Source organism: Neophocaena asiaeorientalis, unplaced genomic scaffold (assembly GCF_003031525.2).
Source record: "Neophocaena asiaeorientalis asiaeorientalis breed wild unplaced genomic scaffold, Neophocaena_asiaeorientalis_V1.1 scaffold226, whole genome shotgun sequence".
Classification (NCBI taxonomy): domain Eukaryota; kingdom Metazoa; phylum Chordata; class Mammalia; order Artiodactyla; family Phocoenidae; genus Neophocaena; species Neophocaena asiaeorientalis.
Window position 1 is genome coordinate 5,099,967 of NW_020173037.1, and position 26,199 is coordinate 5,126,165.

Sequence of the window (26,199 nt, forward strand, 5' to 3'; positions counted from 1 at the left end):
TGCTAACACATATATATGGAATCTAAAAAAAAAACAAGGTTCTGAAGAACCTAGGGTCAGGACAGGAATAAAGATGCAGACATAGAGAATGGACTTGAGGATATGGGGAGGGGGAAGGGTAAGCTGGGACGAAGTGAGAGAGTGGCATGGACATATATACACTACCAAATGTAAAATAGGTAGCTAGTGGGAAGCAGCTGCATAGCACAGGGAGATCAGCTCAGTGCTCTGTGACCACCTAGAGGGGTGGGACAGGGAGGGTGGGAGGGAGATGCAAGAGGGAGGGGATATGGGGATATATGTATATCTGATTCACTTTGTTATAAAGCAGAAACTAACACATCATTGTAAAGCAATTATACTCCAATAAAGCTGTTAAAAAATTTTTAAAAAGGAGAAGCATTCAGAGACAGACAGCAGTATAGTTGTTACCAGGAGTGGGGAATGGGGAGTGACTGTCCAAAGGGCACAGGGTTTCTGTTTGGCCTGAACGGGTTCTTCAAATGGATAGTGGTGATATTTGCACAACACTGTGAATGTAAATGCCACCCAATTGTACACTTAAAAATGGTTGAAATGGTAAATTTGTTATGTATATTTCATCGCAGCAAAAATATTTTTAAAAAAGGAAAAAAAGTAGATGCAGCACACCATCTTTCAGACATGACCAATTTATTCAGAAAACTCAAATTTCAGTTTGGCAAAGTATATCCAGGGGCAGGGTTTGGTATGATCATTTCATCGAAGGCAACCACATTTTCTAGAGCTATCTGGCCATGGGGTAGTATCTGAAGGAAAGAAAACAAAACTTTAAAAAATAATTTAGGGTGTGTGGGTGATAAAACAGAAATATTTGCAGAGGAAAACAAACAACCAGCTTACACAACTGAGGCACGAGAAACGCTGACGCTAGTAGAAACCCTTTATTCCATTTAGTTCGACAGACATTAAGCACCTAATTTGTTCCAGACACGGGGGTAGCTGCCGAGGCTGAGGTGGAAGTACAAAAATCACCAAGACGTCATCCCTGTCCTTAAGAAGTTTACAACAGCACGCGTAGAAGTGAGGGCTACAGGTGAGATGCCAAAAAGCCTGCTCAAAAACCTGGAAGGAGAGTTTACCTTTACTTCTCAGTAGAGGCTTAAGTCGGGACCCTCTTAAATTAGGTGGTGTGGGTGAGGCAGGGGATAGCATGCCAAGCAAAGAAAACTCTGGTGTCTAAGCATGTCTTGGCAACAGGAAATGGTCTAGTTCCTCCATAGCTTTCAGTGTGTGACAGGGGAAGGGGTATTCAAAGGTATTTAGTTTTATTTTAATCCCTCTCATCATTAGCCCATTATAAGAGATTGACTAGGAAGTGAAAATGATTAAAAAAAAAACAAAAACACCACATCTAAGTTTGAAGAGGCAGGGACATAGACGGGAAATACCATTTCATAGTGTTAGTGTAAGCTCAACTGCTTGTGTATATCCATTTAGTAGCTTAAGTAAAACCATCAAAAGAGGAAAAAAACCCACTGGCAGCACCACAGTTCATCAGGGCAGAACACAGTCTCTCCCGTTAGACTATAAAGATAGTTTTGGCTACTGCCAAGGGTGGATGCAAGGGCACGATGGAAACTGAAGTCCATATTTTACACACAAATTAAAGTCTATACACATTTCCAACTTAACAGAGACGACAAAGAGGGCTTAGAAGAGATAATTTGGGGAGACAGATGAACCCTTTGCAGGCTGATCTAAAGATGACTTGGGGTGCTGTATCTCCTATTTTAAAAAAATACAGGATGAACAAGTCTGAATAATAGTTTACTATATGTATAACATACACGTCAAAAAGAATTCTAATGCAACATACTACTAATGAAACATCACAGTTTCTGCTTTTGCAATTTACACAAATTACCTGAATTTTAATACTTTAGGGAACCCTTACAAACACAATCCACAACAAGTTGTAATATTATTCATCATCCTTAACTTCTGAAAGTTTGGGTTATTTTATCTTAAAGGAAAACTAATATTTATAAATCTCATTTTCCCACAGAATTAATTCATCACTCATTTTTAAAAATAATTTTTAAAAAAGAAGCTTCCCTGTAAGCCTTTATCAATGGTAAATTGGAATGCAAACACCTGCCAGGCTTTGACGAAATAAAAATAAACAACTTATTATGACCAGCACCTCATAAAACCAAAACCTCCTTTTGAAGTACAAAGTTCAGTTCTTCTTGCCCTCTTACTAAATGCTAATCCGAACCCTCCCCGATCTACGAACCATTCTGGTTTACGTCACAGACATACAGTATTTTTTAACATTAAGAAATTCTTGACATGATACCATAAATAGTTGTTAGAACCAAAGTGACTCAGAGTACTAGAACAGATACAATAGCACACTGAAATAGTTTAAGGGTAAAATTAAAAAAAAAAAAAATCTATCATGGTCTTATTAATTCAAATTAAAAACCAAAGGATGAAGTATCATTTCAGACCTATATACATCAAGATGCCAGTTCTTATAAAAATGCACTTTAGTTGTATATGCAAAAATAATTTTATATTAATTTTATTTAACTTTAATGGATTTTCCCCAACTCTAACATTAAAAACATTAAAAGAACTTAAAATTTAATGGCAAAAGTTCCTGTTTTCCCCATCTATTAAAAAGAATTTTGTTTTCCCTTATTAACATACAATGCCCTGTTGTTAAGGCACAACTCTTTTTAAGGATAAAAATGAAACCATAGGTTTATTTTACACAACAGTTACAAGGCAGACTTTTGTAGGCATATGCTGAAAATAAATAAGCCTTAAATTCAACCAAGATCTAAACTGAAAAATCACGGCTTCTGTCCACAAGCAGCCAACACATAGCCAAGAGAAGTAGTTGCAACTAGATTCCAAACAGTTCCTGTTTTAAACCTGCCAGAGCTTGTCTCCAGAAGGCCATTTTCAAGCTGTTATCAAGGAGAGGCAAGCTGGATATTTTCTTTTCTGAGGAACAGGGGGTGGCACTCCAGCTTTCTTTACTTATGTTTAAGCTATGAGAGACAGCTGTCACCTTCAAAGCCCGAGTAAAATCCAACTTCTGAATTAAACATCTGAGACAGGGCAGATGCTTGCTTGGCATCCTCCCTTGGCTATCCTTCCCCTGGGCTTTCTTCTTCCCTAGTCTTTTCTTAGTCACTGCCCCTCCCACTGCCTCTGACTCAATTTGCACAATATTCAAAGGAAGCACCCAGAAAACAGGAAGAATTTGCACAATTACTACTTAAAACACACAGACCAAGATGCTTGTTACTTCATTATACAGCCATAAACAATTCAATATTTAGAATCAAAGAAAAACTCTAAAATTGGGGAAAGGGGACAATTGAATAACAAAGACAAACATGACCCATCTTGTAGGCTCTGATACTCTCAACTGAAATAGGGATACAATATGAAAACTAACAGAGAAAGCAAGTTCTCTCCAGCAGGCAGAGCCACAGCCAACTCTTGTATTTTCTGCATTTTCATTCTTTGAAGGATGGGTCAGAAGAAACGCTCTGTAAAGACAGAGGACTTGGGTTATACTTGACAGTTACTTTGTGGTTTTGAAGGTGATTTTCCTTTACTTTTTGAGGAGTCTTTGAAAAGTAATTTTCAGCTAGGACTCTGCCAGGACGACTCTCTCCATCGGAACTTTACTAGAGTCTCCGTTCTGCCCTAAGATTTCAGCAACCAATCGTGGAGATGTAGGTCTATGAGACAATTCGGGGATTAGGTGCTGGGGAAGAGTATACTGGTGAAGAAAGAGAAACAGAAATAAAAGGAGAACATTAATCAACAGGCTAAGGTGATAGGGAACAAGGTAGAGACAAAGAGGGGCTGAGGAAGGGGACAGTTGATGGATCCTGAGGTTATCAATGTCAAGATGAGAGAAAGGGAGACAAGGAACTGGGGAGGTGAGGATCACTAAAAGTAAACATTTTAGAAATAACTGTATTTATGTCACTCTTGGGAGATATTATCTGTCTCACTTATTCATGAGGGTGTTTTACTGGTATGTCCTGGCACAATAATTTCTTACATAAATAAATATAAATACTGTTCTTTGTACTTACATTAGTTCTATAATGTATACTGACTTTTAGAAACAAAATGTTTTAAAATGAAATTTTTATAAAAGCACTTAAAAATCATTAGTACTATACTATACCTAACAAATCACAAACATAATGCATTTAACTGTCGGCCACTATCTTAATTTTTGCACACAACAAAGCCCTTCACAAAGTCATTATCTACATGTGGTTTAACAAAATTAAAAATAAAACCAAAGCACCATGCTTGCTCATATGAACTAGTCCCGTTTCCTAATATGCTAGTCCCTTTTCCCTAAGTTTGACACATTACAATGAAAACAAATGTTTGTACTACAGGGCTCTGGAAACAGCATATGCCTTTGCCATCCCTCCTGAGAAAAAGGATTTCCTCATCTCGTTGCAAAAAAAGATGCAGTCTCTAATATTCTGCTCAGAATTCCTAAGTCCTGTTTAAATATCAAGCGTTCCAACTACCAAAACTTTGAATGAATTTTCATGAACAAAACCCTACCTATCAAGGCCCATTACCCTACCAGATTGGTGACCAGTTGCTAGAGACCGGGTGGTAATGTGTGTATCACACTAGGTCCAATTCCCCAGTGAGGAATAAGGACCTTGGACAGTGTAATTTGCAAACCTAATGTTGTAAGCACATTCCACCAAGTGAGGATGCCCATCTTCTGGTCAACTTTACGTCCAAGATAGGAAAATAAATGGAAAGTTGATTTAGGGTTAAAAAATCTAAAGAGAAAAAGAGAGAGAGAAAGAGAGAGAGAAAGGAAGAAAGATATAAAGAAAAGAAACCATGAAACCATAAGAAATCCCTCTCCTTATCAGTGTTATGGAATAAAACTATAGCAAAGTCACGTGAAATAATGCTACTGTTTACCTGAAATTTCCAGCTATCACATTGAGGGAAATCAGACATCCCAATGGAAGGTATCCTACAAAGCAAGGCTCAAATTGCAGTGACACAGTGAACATGTCACAGCCTTTCTTCCAACCAGATTCTGCTCTCTTGAATAGGAAAAAAATTCAACAAAAAGTAACTCCAATCTTCATTTTTTTAATCTGAAGGGAAGATACAAAGTATCTCAAAAGTTAATACTTAGTTTGGTTAGGTTAGATCCATTTATTAATGGTAAAACTAACCACGGCAAAAGCAACCTTAACTTATTCTTGATAATGAGAGAATCTCTATATACAAACCTGGCAAATTTTTTAAAAAGTACTATAACAAGGCTTTTGAAAATAATAAAAGCTAGCTCAATTCACGTAATGTCAAATAACTTTCAGTTAATAAGAGGATCATTTATATTTTTCTAATGCCTTATACAGCATATTTTATCCCTAATGAGAAAATATACCAAATTCTAATGCTAACCCTGAAACCTTAATCCAAACCTTACAAGTTAAAGACTAATGCTGGTCAAGAGGGAAAGGATGGAACCATGCACCGTCCACAGGGCAAATGAAAACTACCAGCAAGATGGCAGAAATGTTGAACCCATAGGTACAAACACACTTTTCTTTATAAAAACAAAACACATACACACAGAAATTACAGTTACAACGCAACCATCATATATCTATACTCGCTACTGGCTGGTGAACCTGTTATTAAAATTTCAAAGAAAAAAAACAATTTAAGCTTTTTCTATTTTAATCCATAAGAAATATATTCAGTAAGTGATAGAGAATTTGTTGCATATTAATGAATTTGTAGCTTCTTGTGCTTTCCATCTGAACTAGGGGTAAAAACCCCCAATTATTTTATTTTCAATGAGATATAATTGTAAAGTAATATTAAACATCTACACAAAATCAATCCTTTCTTCAGCCCAATTCTATACGAAAGTACTAACAAACAGTGAAGATTCATGATATTGTGTGAAAATGGTGACTCATAACAATGTAGACTCGACTATAGATTTTAATTCACAAATATATATATATGCGCCTTGTGTATGACAACTGTACGAAAATAGTCTCAAAAATAAAGACAATACTTGAGACAGGAAGCAACCCATTCTCCCTGATCTTGCATCCTATTACAGGGAAAATAAGTCTCTGATGCTTCATAAATACTTTAAAAAGTGCGGGATGGCCTTAACCATGCAGTCTCCACCAATGCTTTGAAGCCTCCAGCGTTCCAGGCTGACCGTTCAGCTCTGGAGGAGCGGTGACCTGTAACCAGCGTGGCTTATTTATGTCCTGTCTTCTCTAGACTGGGGAGTTTTCTGACCAGAGCTTGGTGGTTCATTCTGATGCTGGCGAGGAGCCCTCCTTCAATGCCGTCGGAACCCGTGTAACTGATTTCTTCCCCACTCAGGGTAGTCATATGCCCCCCAAGGGCTTTTAAGATGGCGTTGCCAGCACATATATCCCACTTTTTTATATATGTCACATGGATATATAGATCAGCTTTCTCTTGACTCTTATCAGGCACATCCAAGAGTGCTAAAACTTTATAACCTACAAGATAAACACAAAATTTAGGTTATTGTCTGAAAGATTTGAAGAAAGGAGCTTACTGTTTTGAGTACATTGTTAAAATAACAGCACAGGGTGTGCAGGAGATCTCTGTACTATCTTTGCCACTGCTAAGTCTAAACTTATTTTAAAAAGGTTTTTTTTTTAAGTAATAGTGCAGACATTAAACCCAAATGAGCCAAAAAACAATACTGCAAAGTAATTTATTAAGCTGTTCTCAAATATAAACAAATATATGCCTATAATTTTTAAAATTTAAATCCACTTTGTGCTTGTCTTCCATGGGGTGATACCTTCACATGGACCGTCTCCTACAGACTGTTACACTAAAGCTAAACAACCACAGGTTTCCCTTGAGTCTCCAGGAAGGCTGGATTTGAAAGAAGAAAGCACGAGATAATGCTACTATCTTAAGTGTTTTTTGTAATGAGGCAGAATTTTAAAAATAAAAAAATAAAATAAAACAAACCCAGAAGAAACTGGGTCTAAAATCTAGTTTATCCCATTCCTACTGGGCATTTTGGATATCACCTTTCCTAACCAAACTGAGAGTCTGTAAGAAAACAATAAAGCCATGTTAAGAAAGACACGTATAGGTCAGCAGTAAACTAAAACTATTAGGCTTAAAGGTTAAAAGCACTACTTTTCCCTTTATTACTTTGCTGAAAAGGTTTTCAAACACAAATGTTTCCGACTATAATTTGCTATTTGTTTGAATTACAACACTTCTGCCATATTAAACAACACTCAAAACAAGGCGGGCAAATGACCCAGGAGCTAAGTCTGGGCCATGGCCTGCTTTTGTGCAGCCCTCAAGCTATAGATGGTTTTTTTTGGTATTTTTAAAGTGCGGTTAAAAAAAAAAATCAAATAATAGTATGCAAAAGAGATCATGTGACTCACAAAGACTAAAATATTTACTATCGGGCCTTTCAGAAAAAGTCAGCTGACCCTGAGCTAGAACATAGGGAATGCAATAATACAGAATCTGCATTAAGCTGGATGGGCACTAGGCTCTGTGGCTCCTCCCAGACACCAAAGCTGAGGAGTTCAGGGGCGTTAACAGTGACCAAGGGGTTGGCCATTCTAGTAACACTTCTGATGATTCCTGGCACCCTGCTGCTAAATAAAGCGTTGTGATGTGCTGGATCTTTCTTCCTCTTCTTGCTATTCTTACAGTTAAACTAGTAGCACAATTATTTCACAATCAGATCATATATATAACAACCATCAACGTCAGAAACATGGCTTTTGTAGTATTCTAGGAACAGAAATCACCATTGTGAGACTGTTTCTATTGTGAGACTCTCTCTACCAAGGAGGCACGTGTGACTGAATCCCACTCTTGAGATCACCAAGTAGGAGACCATGCCTGTCTTGAAAGCCCACTGTCCATTCTCACTTTCTTCCCAAGGATGGGACAACCGAATTTGCCTCCTGACATGGCCTTGGCCTCACAGGGAACACTGCACAGGCACCGCAGGGGAGTAGGAACATACCAGCACCACCCGCCGGGATGATTGTGGTCTGGTTTCCGAAAGTCTGAAGAGCAACCTGCTTGACCATTCCTGAATGTGAGCGAGACACAACGATCCTCGGGGTCTTCTCGTTGTAAGAAGCGCGGGCTTTCACATTTGACCCATGGTCTACCATCGCCCAAGCTGGAAAGAAAATGTAACAGCCAGTAATGGCACTGAAGCTTTTAAAACCAGAACTCAAAGTGTCAAGAGTGACTGAAAAAAAACTTCTTCCAAAGAATTACTCATACTTTTTTCCAAAACAGGAAGCTTTCATTTTCTGAGTACAAGAGTAATATGTTTATTTTTTTTTTACAATAGTCACATATTAAAACAAAACTGAAAGAGGCTATGCAATCCTGCCCAACCAGAAACAGTGACTATTAACTCCTTGGCTTAAGAAAGCCCAGGCTCCAGAGCTCCCTGTAGGGGAGCTGCCGAGTCTTCACTGGGACCATGCTGCAACTCAACTTCTCCTACCTCCTTCCCTCCCTTCCACAAATCTGATCCCAAGAGCACTCTAGTAAACATCCTGCCCTCTAATCTCCACCCCAAAGTCTGATTCCTGGGCAACACAACCTGCGGCAACCTACGACATAATTCAAAATTTAAAAACGACTTTTCTTCTATACTGCCTTTTCGTCTGATATATTCACGGTTTCAATTATTTGTATATTGGCTCAATTTCCTAATGAGCTTTATAAATATAAAACAGTCAAAGAGGTAAGTGAGTTAGGTTTACATACCTGCTACATCAGAGAGTATAAAAAGAAGAAGCACTAGATTTCAAAGTAGACCAGAAATTTTTAAGGTGAGGAGATTGCAGAGATGGCTTGAAATGTTCTTCTTGGTTTCGAAGTTTTCTTTACTGACTACCAAACTATACAAGAAGACAAACTTCCTCATAAATATCTCAATGAGATTACTATTCTAGTAGTCACTCACTGTGAGATAAAATATAGTCCACCACAGCTAGCAATGTAGGCAGTTACGTTACCACTTACTCCTGGCTGCAGAAAAAAATTTTTAAAATGAACAGAGTCTAGGTTTCTGAGTTCCCCAAGCTGATGGCAGTCTCTCAGATTCTTCTCACACGTCTTTCCAAAACCACACACAGCAACAAAGAGAACAAAAACAGAGTTAACTAATACCTAAAGAATAAGTAGGAGACAGAGGATAGCTATAAACACAAATTTATCAGAAAGAAGGGGAGTAAATACCAAAGATCAGCAGAGTAAGTACTGCAGCTGACCCTGTATAGGGAATATGGCAGGAGCTTCATGGAAGTGGTGGCAAACTCAGATAGCAATAGTCAGAATCTCTCCCCAGAAGGAAAGGTCCCATCTAAAATGAGAACTACTGAAAGGAGGCCTGAGACTTGGCAACAGAGCAGTGGGTAAAGGAGGCTGGGAGAAGACACGGAAACAAGAGTGAAGTCTCAAGAGCACACTGGATGAAGTACATCTTTTAGGACGTTTCTCTAAGAGAGACAATTTGGAAGACGGCAAAGAGGACTAAAAAGAAGGAAGGGGTTGAAGGTAAGGGCCCTATTGAAAAAAGAAAGGGTCAACCAAGAAAGAAAAAATGTGAAAACAGAAAAAAAAGAGGCCTACTAATAAAGACAATGCCTTCCTCACACTAACATTAAAGAAAGCTCGTAAACCAAGAATTACCCAAACCTCTGTCCTGCTACCACCCTTCCCCCAATTCCACAGAAACTGGATCAAATAGAAATAAGAAATATAGAACTGCAATGTCTATTGAAAAAGAAGAAAACATAAGGAATGACGATTAAAACATTTCAGGCTACTTGAAAATTTCTACAAAGCAGAGTTAAGGCTGTAATGCAACACTGCAACACAGTTAAAAATAAACAAGCAACAAAAAAAATAAAAAGAATGCTATGGAACAAATAAAAAAGAACAAATCAGAAGAGATAAATAAACAATAGGAAGATATGAAATGGGAACTCATATAACACAGGAAATAAACTGAAGAAAAAAAAAAAGGACAGGGCTTCTCTGGTGGCACAGTGGTTGAGAGTCTGCCTGCCAATGCAGGGGACACGGGTTCGTGACCCGGTCTGGGAGGATCCCACATGACACTGAGTGGCTGGGCCCGTGAGCCATGGCCGCTGAGCCTGCGCGTCCGGAGCCTGTGCTCCGCAACGGGAGAGGCCACAACAGTGAGAGGCCCACGTACCACAAAAAACAAACAAACAAACAAAAGGACAAAATCATTAAAGGCTTAGTACTAAATCACAGGATACACAAGGGACAACAGAATTGCCCAAAAGCATAGAAAGCAATAAGAAAAACAAAAAATAAATGAGACAAGTAAACACATAAAAGGGACCAGAGTAAAAGTGATCCATATGGAAACCAATGAAAGAAGAGTCAGCATACATACATTAGGAGTCCATGAAACAGAAAAACAAAGTGAAACAGAACTAATCTTTAAAGTTATGATTCAAGAAAATGTCCTTGAAATAAAGAGAACCTAAATGTCCACATTGAGACATAATATGGAGACAACTGCCCAGAATGCCAACTCTGAATCTGGGATAGGTCATAGTTCTTTTATGAGACTCTAAAGATAATGTTCTTTGGCATACCAGGCAAAAAGACCAAGCTACTTACAAAGAAAAGAAAATCAGATTATAAGCCTTTTTGTCAAGATTCAACACATGCCTACACGGATGTCACACCAGTTCAAGAGTTTACACCATTTAACCAAGAAAAAACGGTGTATAGTGGGTTGAATAACGTCCTACCAAAGTTCAGGTCTATCCTGAGCCTTCAGAAAGTGACCTCATTTGGAAATAGGGTCTTTGCAGAAGTAAAGCTGAGGTCATAATGGATTAGAGTGGACCCTAAATCTAATGACTGGTATCCTTATAAGAAGAGGAAATGCAGAAATACAGAGACAGAATGTGAAGAAGACATGAATTGGAGGGAAGTGTCTACAAACCAAGGCAGGCCAAGGAATGCCTGGAGCCACCAGAAGCTGGAAGAGGCACGGAAGGAGTCTTCTCTTGAGCGTGACACTGTCAACCACTCGACATCAGACTTCTGGCCTCCGGAAATATGAGAATATAGTTCTATTGTTTTAAGTCACCCAGTCTGTGGTAATTTGTTATAACTGCCCTAGGAAACAAATACAGTTTTAAAATACATATATAACTAGCCAAGTGGTCTTTCCAAGTATCAACGCTATAGAGAAAGCTTTTCCCATAAGAATTCAGGTAATTGGGCATTCATGAGCTAGCTCTTCTTAAGTAATCTATTAGAGGACAGGCTTTACCCAACCAAAGGCTGACTGAGGGACTCTCAGCGGAAGTACTGCTGGTAAGCACTGAATAAGTGTAACTGTGGGTGGATTCAAGAGAAAGACAAAGATAGGAAAAGGGTGTAGAAATGTTACCTCATAGTTGATTACTGAGAGTTGAAGGACACCATTTAAATCTGAAGATTTGAATAGTGGAGTAGAAGGATAAACATCAAAAAAATATGATTGACTAACATGGGACAGTTGGTCAAGAAGGCTAAACTAAGCTAATTTAATTGCTGCTGCTAGGAGAGAATTACCAATAGGTAATACTTGAAGAAGATGACTATATAGTGGTATTTAAAGAGAAAAGTATATATTAAAGTGTTACTAAAAAATGCAACAACAGAAGAACAAATTAAACTTAAAAAATAATAACTGTAGTTTGAATCACATTGAATATATAAAAATCCAGGAGATAAGGATATTAAAGAGAGAGAGAGAATGCCTACTCTTGCCCCAGAATAACATCTGTTTGCACCAGAAGTGGTTTTTACCCTAACCTTAACTTGAAAATTGGTAAAGGAAAATTGGTAAAGGTGTCTTTGAGTAGAAACCATGTTTTACGGTAAATAAATAACCCCAAGTTGATGGAGAACTTTCTCTACAGAACTTCAGCTGACATATGTAGAAAAAAACAACAGAATTGAAAATCCCATTTTACATCTTAAATAGATCTTAAAACTATTATATGGAAGGTTTAATGGAATCCTGATTTCAAATGATGCCAAAATCTCTCTCTAGATTACCTGCTGATACCAAGAGAATCACCGTAATTTTATAACTGAGAAGTCAGGTCATGAACACCTTAACCATCTTATTAACATCATTAATGGTGAGATGACACATATGTAACATAATGTGATGCAGTAGGAAGTACATGAAGAGTACCTAAAATGTGTTCTTGAGAAAAATATTTAACCTTAATCCAATCAAGCCTCCAGATCTGTTACACTTTATAAGAAAAAGAAGATGAAAAATAAACAAGTTAAACAACAGCCTGGGAAAATTATCAGAAGAATCCAAGAGGCAGGACATTCTATGACAAGGGACCTGACCTCCTCAACAAGTCAATGTCTGGAGATAAAGGGGACTGGGGGCTGTTCTAGGATCTACATTAGAAGAATTTAACATAGCAACCTAACAACCAAAAGAAATGCTTGTCCTTGACTGGATTTTGGTCTGAGGTAACAGGTTGTAAAATCCAATTTAGGAACAATTGGGGGAAATGTGACTATTGGATCAATTATGGAATAATTCTTAACTTTATTATTATATTAATAGTACTGTTCTTGTTTAGAAACATGTTCTTTTTAGAGATGCATATTGAAATATATAGGGGTAAAATGTCATGATCCTTGTAATTTTCTCTAAAGTACATAGGCAAATAAATAAATAAATGAATAAATAAAAGCAAATATATAAAAATGTTATCAACTGTTAAATCTGGATGGAGTACATGAAAATTCATTATAATTGGGTTTTTGAATTAGTCATAATAAAAGTAAAATAAGAAATGAGAAGCAAAAAAATCCTATAAATTCTTTTTAGAGATGATCAAAAAGTTTTATTAAGAAGTGAATTTACAATGCTGTATCTCTAGAGGTCAGTATTGTGTAAGAGAATAAAGACTATATCTCAATAGATAGTACAAGAGTAATTTTAGATAAGAATTACTAATTTAATATTAAAAATATATATTTCAGATCACATAAACTCAAGACATTCAGTCATAACATTTATATGGACAAAATTATTTCAAGCCCCTAAAAAAATACAGTAGGTGCTTAAATAAATATAAAAGATTGGTGTTGATGATAAGGTAGCAGTGATAAGCTAAAAGCAGCCAACAGAATATGTTTAGTCTATAAGACATGCTAACAAAAAGTCCAGTAGGAAATAGAAAGTGGTTGGTACTTTTCTACACATACGGCAGACATTATCACTTATTTTTAATAGCTACAAATTTCCACTGAGCGGATATACTACACCTACTTATATATTACTTCATTAAAATATGTACTATTCTAGTATCTCTTGCTTTTAAGTATTTCACTCAGTGAATTAATTCTAATTAAGTCTGAGAAGAATTTTGATCAGCTTTGTTCTGTTGCCAGCAACTATAATATCTAGCTCCCATTATAGTCAAGTGTAGCTAAATTCTGGTAAATACACAATACTTGACAGTTTGTACTCTGCCAACATCAATATACAGTCTGGATGTGAAAACAATAGTCCCAAAGAGGGCACAAGCCAAACAAACCTTAGATCCAGGAATGGAAGGTCAACCCACACCTAATTAAGGGCATATTGATTCTTTTGGAATGTTTGCTGACTAGCAAGCACCTTATGTTCCTAAGCCTATGAGGGGAGCATATTGTATATTCTGATGGAATAAAGGTTTTTAAAAATGGAGGTTTTATAATCGCCATTCTCCCTCCTAACATGAACAGATGTGGAGACCAGGACCTATCGGCCTCTCTGATATCAACTTTCTCTGCATTTTCTCTATCCCACTTTGAATTCTCTTTGGGCAGCAGGCTCTGTTGGCAGCTAAGCGTGCCACGTGACATTTGGCCAATGAGATGAAGCGGAGGGCTTCAAAGTCAGTCTTTCCAAATAGAATATCTAAGATAGATCTTTTGTCCCTCTTCTTTGCCCTTTCTTCCTGCCTAGAATAGAGCCATGGTAACTGGAATCGCCCATTTTTGTGAGCATGCAAACAAAATGCCACCTTCTAAGAAGAAAGAGCAGAAAGAGAGTCAGGCATTTAAGAGGATCAGAAGCCACCGAATCACTCCTACCCTGTGGCCCTCTTAATCAGGTGAGAAAAATAAAGCCCTTACTTGTCTAACCACTGCAAAGACGATTTATTTTCTACGCAGCTAAAGGCAGTCCTAACTGACAGAAACAGGCATGAGGGACGCTGTCAGAAGAATGAGAGGATCTCAAAGACTTAAGCCCTGTTCACAACCTTTATGCGCCTGTTTTCTCTTTGTTATTAAAAGAAAGTCACCTATTTCCTATTTTATATTCTTTCCAGAGTTACTTTGAGACTGAAATGAATTTATGTCAATACACTTCACTAACTGTGAAAATACTAAACAAATGTAAGATACTAATAAGGAGTGGATGGCTCTTACAGTAACATTTTAAACTGTATGGTTTTCTCGATGAGAGCTGCCTAAGGCCCTTTTCTCATCTACAAGAAAGACAACATTTTTCTTTGTCCCCCAGAGTTATCGAAAGGTTCAAATGAGAGAACATAAACTTGTAAACACTACACACGTTAGGACTCATGGAGTTATTATTCCGAAAGCGGTGTGATACACCATTGTATGAAATTCCGGGGTTGACTCCTCTGCTTTAGCTGGATGATCTTGAGGAACATATCAAATTTCTGAGTCTCATTTTCTCACCTGTAAGTGCGATGCTAGTAGTAACCGTGTCCCACCCTCAGGAGCTGGACAAAGTGTAGCAGTACTGCTACATTACACTCCAATATCCACTCTCCCTGTGTTCCCTGAGGGACAGAGCCCCTGAATTTCAGCTTGGAGAGCCACTGAAAATAAAGACTACATTTCTTCACCTCCCTTGTGGCTGGATTCCAGCTATGTTTTGATCAATGGATGTGAGCTGAAGTGATGTGTACAACTTACAGGTCAAACCCTTAGTGGGAAACATCTTCCGCGTCTGCCTTCTAGCCCTCTCCACTGCCGGAAAGTGGATGAAGCAGTAAGCCATTCTCAGTCATGCAGATGAGGGCAACTAACTTTAGTACAGCAAAACAGCAAGAGAATTTGAGTGAGAATTTGGTACCAGGGAGCTGCCATGGTCTGCTTACATACAGGCTGCTGGAGCAGAGAGAAATCAACTGTTTGGTTCAATCTCCTGCATTTTGGTACAGATTACTACACAGCTTCAACTAGAAGTCTAACCTGTATAATAGCGAATGTGGTAAGGATTAAACGAAATATGTGAAAGCAACCCATAAACCATTAAGCAATTATATAATTAATCTTAAGGCACACTACCACAGTAATGGCATGAAGCTTTTGTAGCTCATCCAATTGAAAAAAAACTACCTGAATTATGAAAAGGAGTTAAAAGGTCAGATAACACAAAGCAGATTTCGTTTTGAAATGCAGAGCCAATCCTCACATATATGTTTAGCCTATCTCAGAGCAGCTAGAATTCGGGTACAAGGTTATTCTGCAAAGCAAATAATCTACAGTAATAAAAAATTAACTTTGTCTCTATTTCTCTCCACTTGACAGACAGCATTTTTATGCAGTGTCAGCCACACCAATGAGACACGATGGATGAGGCTGGAGTAAACGATAAAACTATACGGATGCCCAATGTGTTAGTTTCCTAGGGCTACCATAACACATTACCACAAACTTGGTGGCTTACAATGAGAGAAATTTATTTTCTCACAGTCTGGAGGCCAGCAAGTCCAAAATCCCGAAGTTGGCAGGGTTTGTTCCTTCTGGAAGCTCTAAGGGAGAGTCTGTTCTGTGCCTTTCTCCTAGCTTCTTATGGCTGCCAGCAGTCGTTGGTGTCCCCCGGCTTGCATGCATCACTCCAGGCCCTGCCTCCTAACACATCGTCTTACCCCTGGTATGTCTGTGCGCTCTCTGTTTCTTCTAAGGATGCTCTCATTGGCTTCAGGGCCCACCCTAATGCAGGATGAGCTCATGTTGATATTTACCTTAATTATATCTGCCAGGACCTTATTTCCAAGAAAGGTCACATTCTGAAGTTCTGGGTCGTTATGAGATGAACTGTTTTCCCCCGAAAGACATGCTGAAGTCCTGACCCCCAGCACATCAGAACCTGCCTCTATTTGAAAACAGGATCATAAGTTACTAGCAGATGTAATTAGTTAAGATGAAGTCATGCTGGAGTAGGGTAGGCTCTTAATCTACCATGACTGGTGTCTTTATAAGAAAAGACACACAGACACAGACACACAGGGAGACACAACACACACCGATGACAGAGGCAGAGACTGGATTTACACCAAGAAACACCGGGGATTGCTAGCAAACTACCAGAAGCTAAGAGAAAGATATGGAAGGATTTTTCCCTGTAGGTTTCAGAGAGCATGGCTCTGCCCACACCTTGATTTTGGACTTCTAGCCTCCAAACCTATGACAGACTATATATCTGCTCTTTAAAGACTCACTGTTTATGGGATTTTTAATGGCAGCTCTAGAAAACTAATATAGGGATGGATGTGAATTTGAAGGAGACATTATTCAGCCTACTATAACTGGTCATCAGGGCTGCTTTCAATACTAGCAAAGTAGATACTGTCCCCATCAAGAACTTCATCATCGGGCTTCCCTGGTGGCGCAGTGGTTGAGAGTCCGCCTGCCGATGCAGGGGACATGGGTTCATGCCCTGGTCCGGGAAGATCCCACATGCCGCGGAGCAGCTGGGCCCGTGAGCCATGGCTGCTGAGCCTGCGTGTCCGGAGCCTGTGCTCCGCAACGGGAGAGGCCACAACAGTGAGAGGCCCGCGTACCAACTTCATCATCTTAGAGAACACTGGAGTCAAAAGGGCCATAATCCTGGCCTCAAGTTTTTGACGGGAGTTACCAATTAAAAGTATGAGGATTCCCTTCAGACTGTCAGCAATACTGCTTATACCACTAATTGTTTCCCTCCACTTCACCACCCTGAAAATTCATGGTGTCATCGTGGACTTGTAACCCAGAGTGCACACCATCACTGATAGCTGGAAGACCATGACTAGCCTCTCTGGCAAAGTGCAGATCCCAAAATGTCATCCCAGGATTCATTAGCTCTGACAAGGTTTTGGGCAAGGTCATTCCTGAGCTGAATGGCAAGCTCTTTGGCATGGCCTTCCATATTCCCCCTCCCAACACGACTGTCATGGATCTGACCTGTCACCTGCAGGAAGCTAACAAACATTACTGCATCAAGAAGGTGGGGAAGCAAGGGTCTAAAGGAGCTCGGAAGGGCGTCCAGACCTACAGAGGGAATGGCCTGATTATTAAGACTTTCACAGTGATACAACCCAACTGTAATGCTGAGACTGGCACTGCCCTCAACCATCGCAATATCAAGCTCATTTCCTGATATGACAACAGGTTGGGCTAAGTCCACTTCACGGTGGATCTCAGAACGTACACAGAATCCAATGTGTAAGAGCCCTGGACCTTATCCCCAGCAACAGCAATGACAGAAGCAGAGGGGAGCTCAGCTGCTGGGGAGTCCATGCCCAGTTGTATTCCCCGACACACTAAGAATCGTTCATCTTCATTTAACACAGTTTCTGTTCTCTAAACAAGGTTTAGAAAGCTCTGCTTTGCCATATATTATTAGTACCAACAATAAAATCCTCACTGTATCCAGGGAGGGGGTGAGGTAGGGTAGGGGACTGACTTTAACAATTACTGAGCTACAGCTGAGATTCCAACAGGACAGTAAATACTACAGACAAATGGTTTAATAACGTTAACTCTTGGAAGCTCTAGCGTATTTCTTACCTGTATATTCAGAAAATGGCTTATGTATTACTCCTAGCACAGGTTTACCATTTACAGCCACACACACCATAGTAGTAACATACTTTCGAAGATCCTCTACAAGAAAAAAAAAAAATCCAATAATAAAAATTATTATTAAAATAACTTTAGGATTGAATTTAAAAATTCAATTTTTAAAGCATTTAGAACTTTAAAAAGCACTTAGAATAGTCCCTGTGCAAGGGATGTGCTCACTAAATATCATCATTATTATATCATCAAATCAACTGCACTCTAGGAAAAACTCTTTACAAACCAACCCCTCAATATTCCATATTTCTACTATTTCTGCAAAATATTGTTTTATAATTTCAGTTACTATCAGATATACACACCTAGTGTCTTCTCCCTGTTCTCCAAATAGTTCTCTACTGAGTGTCTGTTTTGGGCCAAGTTCCGTACTTAAGCGCTAGACTGCAAAGGTGAAAAAGCAGAAGCCTCCATGTTCAGAGAACGTACCGTTTAGAAGAACAGATATATAAGCAATCAACTTTTATGTACCAAGAGAACAAAGCAAACACAGAAAATTATATATCTCTGTGCAAGAAATAAGGACTGAGAGAAGATCCACAGAAGTGAAGCTAGGAGCTAGGACTAGGTGAAAAGAACAGCAATAGGAGGTGGGAGAAGTAATTCTGTTTTGCTGTTTACTTGCTCCCTGGGTGCCTAGGATTTACTATCTTGAATTCCAAGAACAGATGTATATGGAATAAAGCCTAAATTCCAAAAATCACAAGTGAATATTGTATTCTGGCTATATAAATAAATACCTCAATAACGAGCACCTCAATAAATAAATCAATATGTAAATCAACACTTCAATAAACTGGGGTCCGATAGGAACTATTTTGTTGCTGTGACTGCTAGAAACTTCCCTTCACTAAAGAATCAGTGACACAGTGAGAGGAGGATGCCATAATACAGTGATTTGAGGGAAAAAAAAAGGTTGAGAATAATTGATCCACTCCAGAAGTTGCATTCCACAGTGCTTTAATCCAACTCTCCATCTTAAAATCTAATTGGAAAAGTTGTGTCAGGTTGGTAAAGTACTTACCACCAGGAATACACCACCTGCCCTTGTTCTGGTTCTCCGGTACATAATGGCAACATGAAGTCTGAGATCAACTTTAATTTAAAATTACCAGTATATTCCTGTGTAGCATCAAGTGGGTCAATCCAGACTGTAACACTCTCTGCTGGCACTTCCTGAGGAGTGGCTATTTCCTTTAGGATGTCCTCAGGAATCTTACGATCCCATAAGATAACCTCCTGATCAGTTGCATCCACGTGTTCCTCAGTATTTATCTGCATTAAAAATAACTGACAGTTAAAAAAGTTTTAAAGTTAGAAAAAAATCACTACCTGGAAAAAACAGAATAGAGAAAAACAATTCAGACAAAATCCCATAAATTGAAAGTAGATAAATATTTTTATTTCAAGGAATGCCAATGAAAAATGAAAATATGTAAGAAATTCCAGCGACATTGTCTTCCAGTGCTTTCCAATCTAATATTCGAAATTAGCTTGTTGTGTAAGCAGGACAGAGAATCTAAACATAGAGAAATATAAAAAGAAACTAAACATCAAGGAAATAAGCTATTTAAAAGTTGATAATATTTAGGAAAAATAAAAGATCTAAAAGTGTGAAAATGGACTGACAATATTATGGAACACTGAACACAAGTAACTATAAGAGTCAGAAAGAGAAAAGTGACAATGGACTTAAAATTATGCCTTAAAAACAATATGACTTAAAAACAATGATAAAGATGTCAATTCTCTCATCTGTAAACTGCAGATTTAAAGCAACTTCAATCAAAATCCCTACACTTTTTTAAACCCCTTCTTGAAAACAGAACAATCCATTTTGGGGAAAAGGAAAAAATATATATATATGATATATCATGATATATATATATGTATGTGTGTGTATATATATACATATATAAATATCATGGTGGGGTGACTTTCCTTGACATATTTTGGCTTTTTCCCCCAGCTTCACTGACGTATAACTGACAAAGCTGAATGTATTTAAAGTGTACAACATGATGAGATGATATACACATACATTGTGGAGTAAGTACCACAATTAAGTAAATGGACGTATCTACCACATCACGTATTCACTTTTTTCTTTTGTGGTGAAAACACTTAAGATCTACTCTTGAAGCAAATTTCATGTATAGAATTCAGTAATATAAACCACAGTCACCTTGCTGCACATTAGATCCTCAGAACTTATTCATCTTAGTTATAATTGAAAGTTGCTTTTTTTTTTTTTTTTTTTTTTTTTTGCGGTATGCGGGCCTCTCACTGCTGTGGCCTCTCCCGTTGCGGAGCACAGGCTCCGGACACGCAGGCTCAGCAGCCATGGCTCACGGGCCCAGCTGCTCCGCGGCATGTGGAATCTTCCCAGACCGGGGCATGAACCTGTGTCCCCTGCATCGGCAGGCGGACTCTCAACCACTGCGCCACCAGGGAAGCCCGAAAGTTGCTTTATTAAAAAATAAATTTATTTATTTATTTAAATTTGGCTGCGTTGGGTCTTCATTGCTGTGCACGGACTTTCTCTAGTTGTGGCAAGCAGGGGCTACTCTTCATTGCGGTGCATGGGCTTCTCATTGTGGTTACATATAAATGTGATACAATATTTTACTTTCTCTGTCTGGTTTATTTCACTTAGCAGAGTTCCCTCCAGGTTCATCTATGTTGTCCCAAATGGGCAGACGTCCTTCTTTTTGAAAGTTGAATAGTATTCCACTTTAGGTGTGTGTGTGCATCACATTTTCTTCATTCATTCATGCATAGATGGACACGTATCTATCTGTTGTTTCCGTATCTTAACTATGACGAATATTGTTACAATGCACTTGCGAGTACAGATATTTCCTCCAGATACTGATTTCATTTCATTCAGATATATATCCAGAAATGAGACTGCTGGATCATATAGCAGTTCTATTTTAAATTTTTTTTGAAGAACCTCCACACTGTTTTCCATAATGGCTGTACCAATTTACATTCCCACCGACAGTATGAAAGGTAAGAGCTCCCTTTTCTCCACATCCTTGCCAACACTTATCTCTTGTCTATTTGATAAAAGCAATCCTAACAGGCGTGAATTCATATCTCATTGTGGTTTTGATTTGTATTTTCCTAATGATTAGTGATGTTGAGCACCTTTTCATATATCAGATGGCTAATTACATGTCTTCTTTGGAAAAATGTCTATTTGGGTCCTTTGCCCATTTTTTAATTGAATTATTTATTTTTTGCTACTGAGCTGAGTGACTTCCTTACATGTTTTAGACATTAACCCCTTATCATATATGTGGTTTGCAAATACTTTCTGCCATTCCATAGGTTGCCTTTTCATTTACTTGACTGTCTCCTTTCCTGTGCAAAAAGCTTTTTAGTTTGATGTTGTCCAACTTGTTTATCTTTGCTTTTGTTTTCCATGCTTTTTGGTGCCTTTTCCAAAAAAAATCATTGCTAAGACCATGCTAAGGAATTTTAGGTTTTAGGTGTCACACTTAAATCCTTAGTGTATTTTGAGTTAATTTTTGTTGCGTGGTGTAAGATAAAGGTTCAGTTTCATTCTTTTGCATATGGATAACCAGCATTCCCAGCACCATTTATTGAAGAGTCTATCTTTTCCCATGGTGTGTTCTTGGCACCTTGTCAAAAGATTAGCTGGACGTATATGCACTGGATTATTTCTGAACTCTATATTAAATTCCATTGGTCTATGTGTATGTTTTATGCCACTATCATATTGTTTTGATTACTATAGCTTTGTAATATAATTTGAAATCAGAAAGTGTGATGCCTCCAGCTTTGTTCTTGCTTGGCTACTCAGGTCTTTTGTGGTTCCGTATGAATTTTAGGATTGTTTGTTCTAGTTCTCTGAAAAATGCCATTGGAATTTTCATAAGGATTGCACTGAATCTGAAGATTGCTTTGGGGAGTACAGATATTTTAACAATATTAATTTTCCCAATCCAAGAACAAGCAATCTCTTTCCATTTATTTGTATCTTCTTCAATTTCTTTCATCAATGTCTTTCAGTTTTCAGTATACAGGTCTTTCACTGCCTTGGTTAAATTTATTCATATTTTATTGTTTTTGATGTTATTGTAAATGGGACTGTTTTCTTAATTTCTCTTTCAGATAGTTCACTGTTGTTAGTGTACAGAAATATAACTGATTTTTGCATGTTGATTTTGTAGCCTGCAACTTTACTGAATTTGTTTATTACTTCAAAAGTATTTTGGTGGAGTCTTAAGGGTGTTCTATATGTTAGAATGGCTCATCTGCAGAGACAATTTTACTTCTTCCTTTCTGATTTGGATGCATTTTATTTGTTCTACTTACCTAACTGCTCTGGCCAGGACTTCCAGTACTATGCTGAATGGATGTCGTAAAAGTGAGCATCTTTGTCTTCTTTCTGATCTTAGAGGGAAAACTAAAAGCTTTTCACCACTGAGTACATTAGCTGTGGTCCTGTCATACATGGCCTTTATTATGTTGAGGTATAGTCCTCCTATACTTAATTTGTTGAGAGTTTTTATCATGGAAGTATGTTGAATCATACGATTTTTATCTTTCATTCTGTTCAAGTGGTATATCACCTTGACTGATTTGCATATGTTAAACTGTCCTTACATCCCAGGGGTAAATTCTACTTGATCATGGTGTTTAATCCTTTAAATGTGCTGTTGAATTCAGTTTGCTAGTATTTTGTTGAGAATTTTTACATGTATATTCATCAGGGATGTTGGCCTGTAATGCTCTTTTCTTGTAGTGTCTTTGTATGACTTTGGTATCAGGGTAATGCTGGTTTCATAAAGAGAGTTTGGGAGTGTTGCTACTTCTTCAATTTTTTGGAAGCATTTGGGAAGGACTTCAATTAATTCTTCATTAAATGTTTGGTTGAATTCACTGAAGAAGTCATCTGGTCCTTGGATTTTCTTTGTTGGGAGATTTTTGACTAATGATTTAATCTTACTAATTACAGATCTGTTCAGATATTCTATTTTTTCCTAGTTCAGTCTTGGTAGGTTTTTGTTTTAAGGTATTTATCCATTTCTTCTAGGTTATCCAATTTGTTGGCATATAACTGTTCATAGTAGTCTGTTATGATCCTTTGTATTTTGCAGTATCAGGTGTAATGTCTATGCTTTCATTACTGATTTTATGTATTCGAGTATTCTCTTATCTTAGTCTCGCTAAAGGTTTGTCAATTTTACCTTTTCAAAAAACCAGATCTCAGTTCATATTTTCTATTGCTTTTCTAGTCTCTTATTTCTGCTCTGATCTTTATTATTTCCTTCCTGCTGCTAATGTTGGGCTTAGTTTGTTCTTCTTTTCCTAGTTCCTTGAGGTGTGAGTTAGGTTGTTTGAGATTTTTCTTTTTTCTTAATGTAGGCTTTTTTCTTTTTTTTGTATAAATTTCCCCCTTGGAACTGCTTTTGCTGCATCCCGTAAGCTTTGGTATGTTGTGCTTCCATTTTTGTTTACTTCAAGGTATTTTTTTTCATTCCCCTTTTGACTTTTTCTGAGTGTTGTTTAGTTTTCACATATTCGTAAATTTTCCAGCTTTCCTTCTGTTACTGACTTCTAGTTTTACATCATTGTGGTCACAAAAGATGCTTGATATGATTTCAATATTCTTCAATTTGTTAAGGCTTGTTTTCTGGCCTAATATGTGATCTATCCTGGAGAATATCCCATGTGAGTTTGAGAAGCATGTGTATTATTCTGCTGCTGATGAAATGTTCTGTATATGTATGATAGGTCCATTCAATCTATGGCGCAAGTCTATTATTTCTTTCTTGATGATCTGTCTGGATGATCTGTAACTGAAAGTGGGGTACTGAAGTCCCTACTATTGTGCATTGCTCTCTTTCTAGCTTCAGATCTATATTTGCTTAATATATTCAGATGCTCCGATGTTGTGTGCACAGGAATTTACAACTGTTATATCCTCCTAATGAAATGACCCTTTTATCATTACAGATTGACCTTCTTCATCCCTTGTTACAGTTTGCTTTATCTCAATCCCCTAAAGCCAGGCCAAGTGCCGAGAGCCTCTCATTTGTTTTCTCTAGGGTGGTGTCCTGAAATGCTCAAGTCTGTGAGCCTTTTCCCCATCCCAGAGTCATGGTGACTTTCTGCATTTGTTCACTAGCCATCTGCAAAGGCTTAATCTCATGGTCTGTGGGAGCATATGCCAAAATCAGGCCAAAGCGGATGGGTGGTGTGGGTGAGGCATGTATTGTTGGGGGTGTTCACAGGCCACTTGGGGGGGTTTGCAGGTAAGGAGTCCCCAGTGGCTTATGGGCAGGCCTCCTGACGGCATCTGCAAAGAGGTTAGTAGCATCCGTTTGATGAGTTGAGTCCTGACTTAGGTGCTCCCACAGTTTCTCCCCACCCCTCAGACTTGCAGATCACCTCAGTGATCTAGGTGAGGTGAAAAAAAAGTAGGCCTTTTGGCCAGTGTCTTGCATGGCTAGAAAAGCCAGGCACTCACTCACACACTCCTGTGGGTGAAATCACAGGCTGAAGGGGTCTCTCTCTCCTGGCACTGAGCTGTGTTACCTTGACAGAGGGGCAACGTAAGAAAAGTGAAAATGTTCCTTTTGCCTTCTTCAATGCATCTATTTTTGGATTTTTTTGTCTCAGTAATGTGCTGAAACTTCTCTGCTGGACTCCCAGACTCCCACAAAGAAACTCTTGTCCGTGGGTGACTGCCAAAATCAATGTTCTATAAGGGAATGACAATAGAGAATTCCTATACTACCATCTTGCAAATATCACTCTGAAGTATTTTGCGTATAGAGCCCACGCTCTTAATGACAATGCTAGGCCACCTCAATGAATGAATGCAGCAGTAAGAACATGCAAAAACCAGAATAAACTTAAAACAAATAATGGATGTGACACCAAGAAAAGAGAAGCAGTTCCTGGGTCTTGATCACTCCAGTTTTACAAAAACGGTAGTGCCAAGTCTGAATGGCAACGACTGTGCCTTTTTTTTTTAATTAATTTATTTATTTTTGGCTGTGTCGGGTCCTAGTTGTGGCACACAGGATCTTTCATTGTGGCACATGGGCTCTTTGTTGCTATGCATGGGTTTCTCTCTAGTTGTGGCGCGCGGGCTCCAGAACACACGGGCTCTGTAGTTGCAGCACACGGGCTTCTCTAGCTGTGGCGTGCAGGCTCGGTAGCTGCAGCGCGTGGGCTTAGTTTCTCTGTGGCATGTGGGATCTTAGTCCCTGACCAGGGATCGAACCCACGTCCCATGCCTTGGAAGGTGGATTCTTAACCACTGGACCACCAGGAAAGCCCTATCATTGTGCCTTAATGATTAAGATTTTTGCTTGGAGTTCATCAGCTTCTTCATATTCTTTCAACTGAGTATGTGCTAACAAGTTACAGAACTTTATTTGAAAAGATTTTCACTGAGAGTCAGGTAAGGGAGAAACAAACAGAGTAAGAGAATAAGAACATCAGCACAATTACCTGATCTGTTTTTGCACAACAGCTATTTGTTACCTGCTACTACCATGTCACACCTACAAATTTAATAAACACTCCCACCATTGTAAACAGCCTTACCAACAGTTGTTAAAGTCAAAACCAGTAAGTCTTCCTCAATTATTTTCCACATTCCACCAGCCAGTAAGCCCTGGAAATTCTAGCTCTCGATTCTAAATATCTGTCACTATGTATACCAAGAAATATATCCTAGTTTGAACCACCCTCTGTCTCTCACTTGGATTCCAAAAATAGCCTTTGATTGCTCTGCCTCCAATCGTGCATTCACTGATTCATTCATTCATTCAACAACAATTTAATGACTACATATTCTAAACTGCTTTGGGCAAGGGAATATAATAGAGAACAAAAGAGATCAATTACTGCCTTTCTGAAGCTTCACTTCTCAACCCAGCAACCTGACATCTTCCTAAATCACATCATGTCACTCCCTGCTTAAAACCTTCCAATGGTTTCTCATTCATTACATTGAGATAAAATCCAGACTTCTTACCATCACCTACAAGGTTAAGTCTGGGATGATCTGGCTCCAGTAACCTTTCTCTATTTGCGCCCTTATTTACTACACTCCAGACTCACTTGCCCTCGTCTGATCCTCTGGCCTCAGGGCCTTTGCACCTGTACTCTTCTGTTCATCTACACTCTCCC

General features: G+C 38.4%; 1 protein-coding gene across 2 annotated transcripts in view; it reads right to left on the minus strand.

Annotated features, from left to right (window-relative positions):
* Window positions 1-655: 655 nt before the first annotated feature.
* BPNT2 (3'(2'), 5'-bisphosphate nucleotidase 2) overlaps window positions 656-26,199 on the minus strand; it is a 32,352-nt gene continuing 6,808 nt past the window's right edge. The window contains exons 2-5 of one of the 2 annotated variants that reach the window (XM_024742590.1): window positions 19,131-19,293; window positions 17,950-18,045; window positions 8,084-8,245; window positions 656-6,566 (exon numbers count right to left, since the gene is read on the minus strand). In XM_024742590.1, the coding sequence (XP_024598358.1) occupies window positions 6,295-6,566; window positions 8,084-8,245; window positions 17,950-18,045; window positions 19,131-19,293 (693 nt within the window). In that variant the 3' untranslated portion in view covers window positions 656-6,294. Of the gene's footprint in view, window positions 6,567-8,083; window positions 8,246-17,949; window positions 18,046-19,130; window positions 19,309-26,199 lie in introns of both variants that reach the window. The other variant, XM_024742589.1, reaches the window with a different exon arrangement.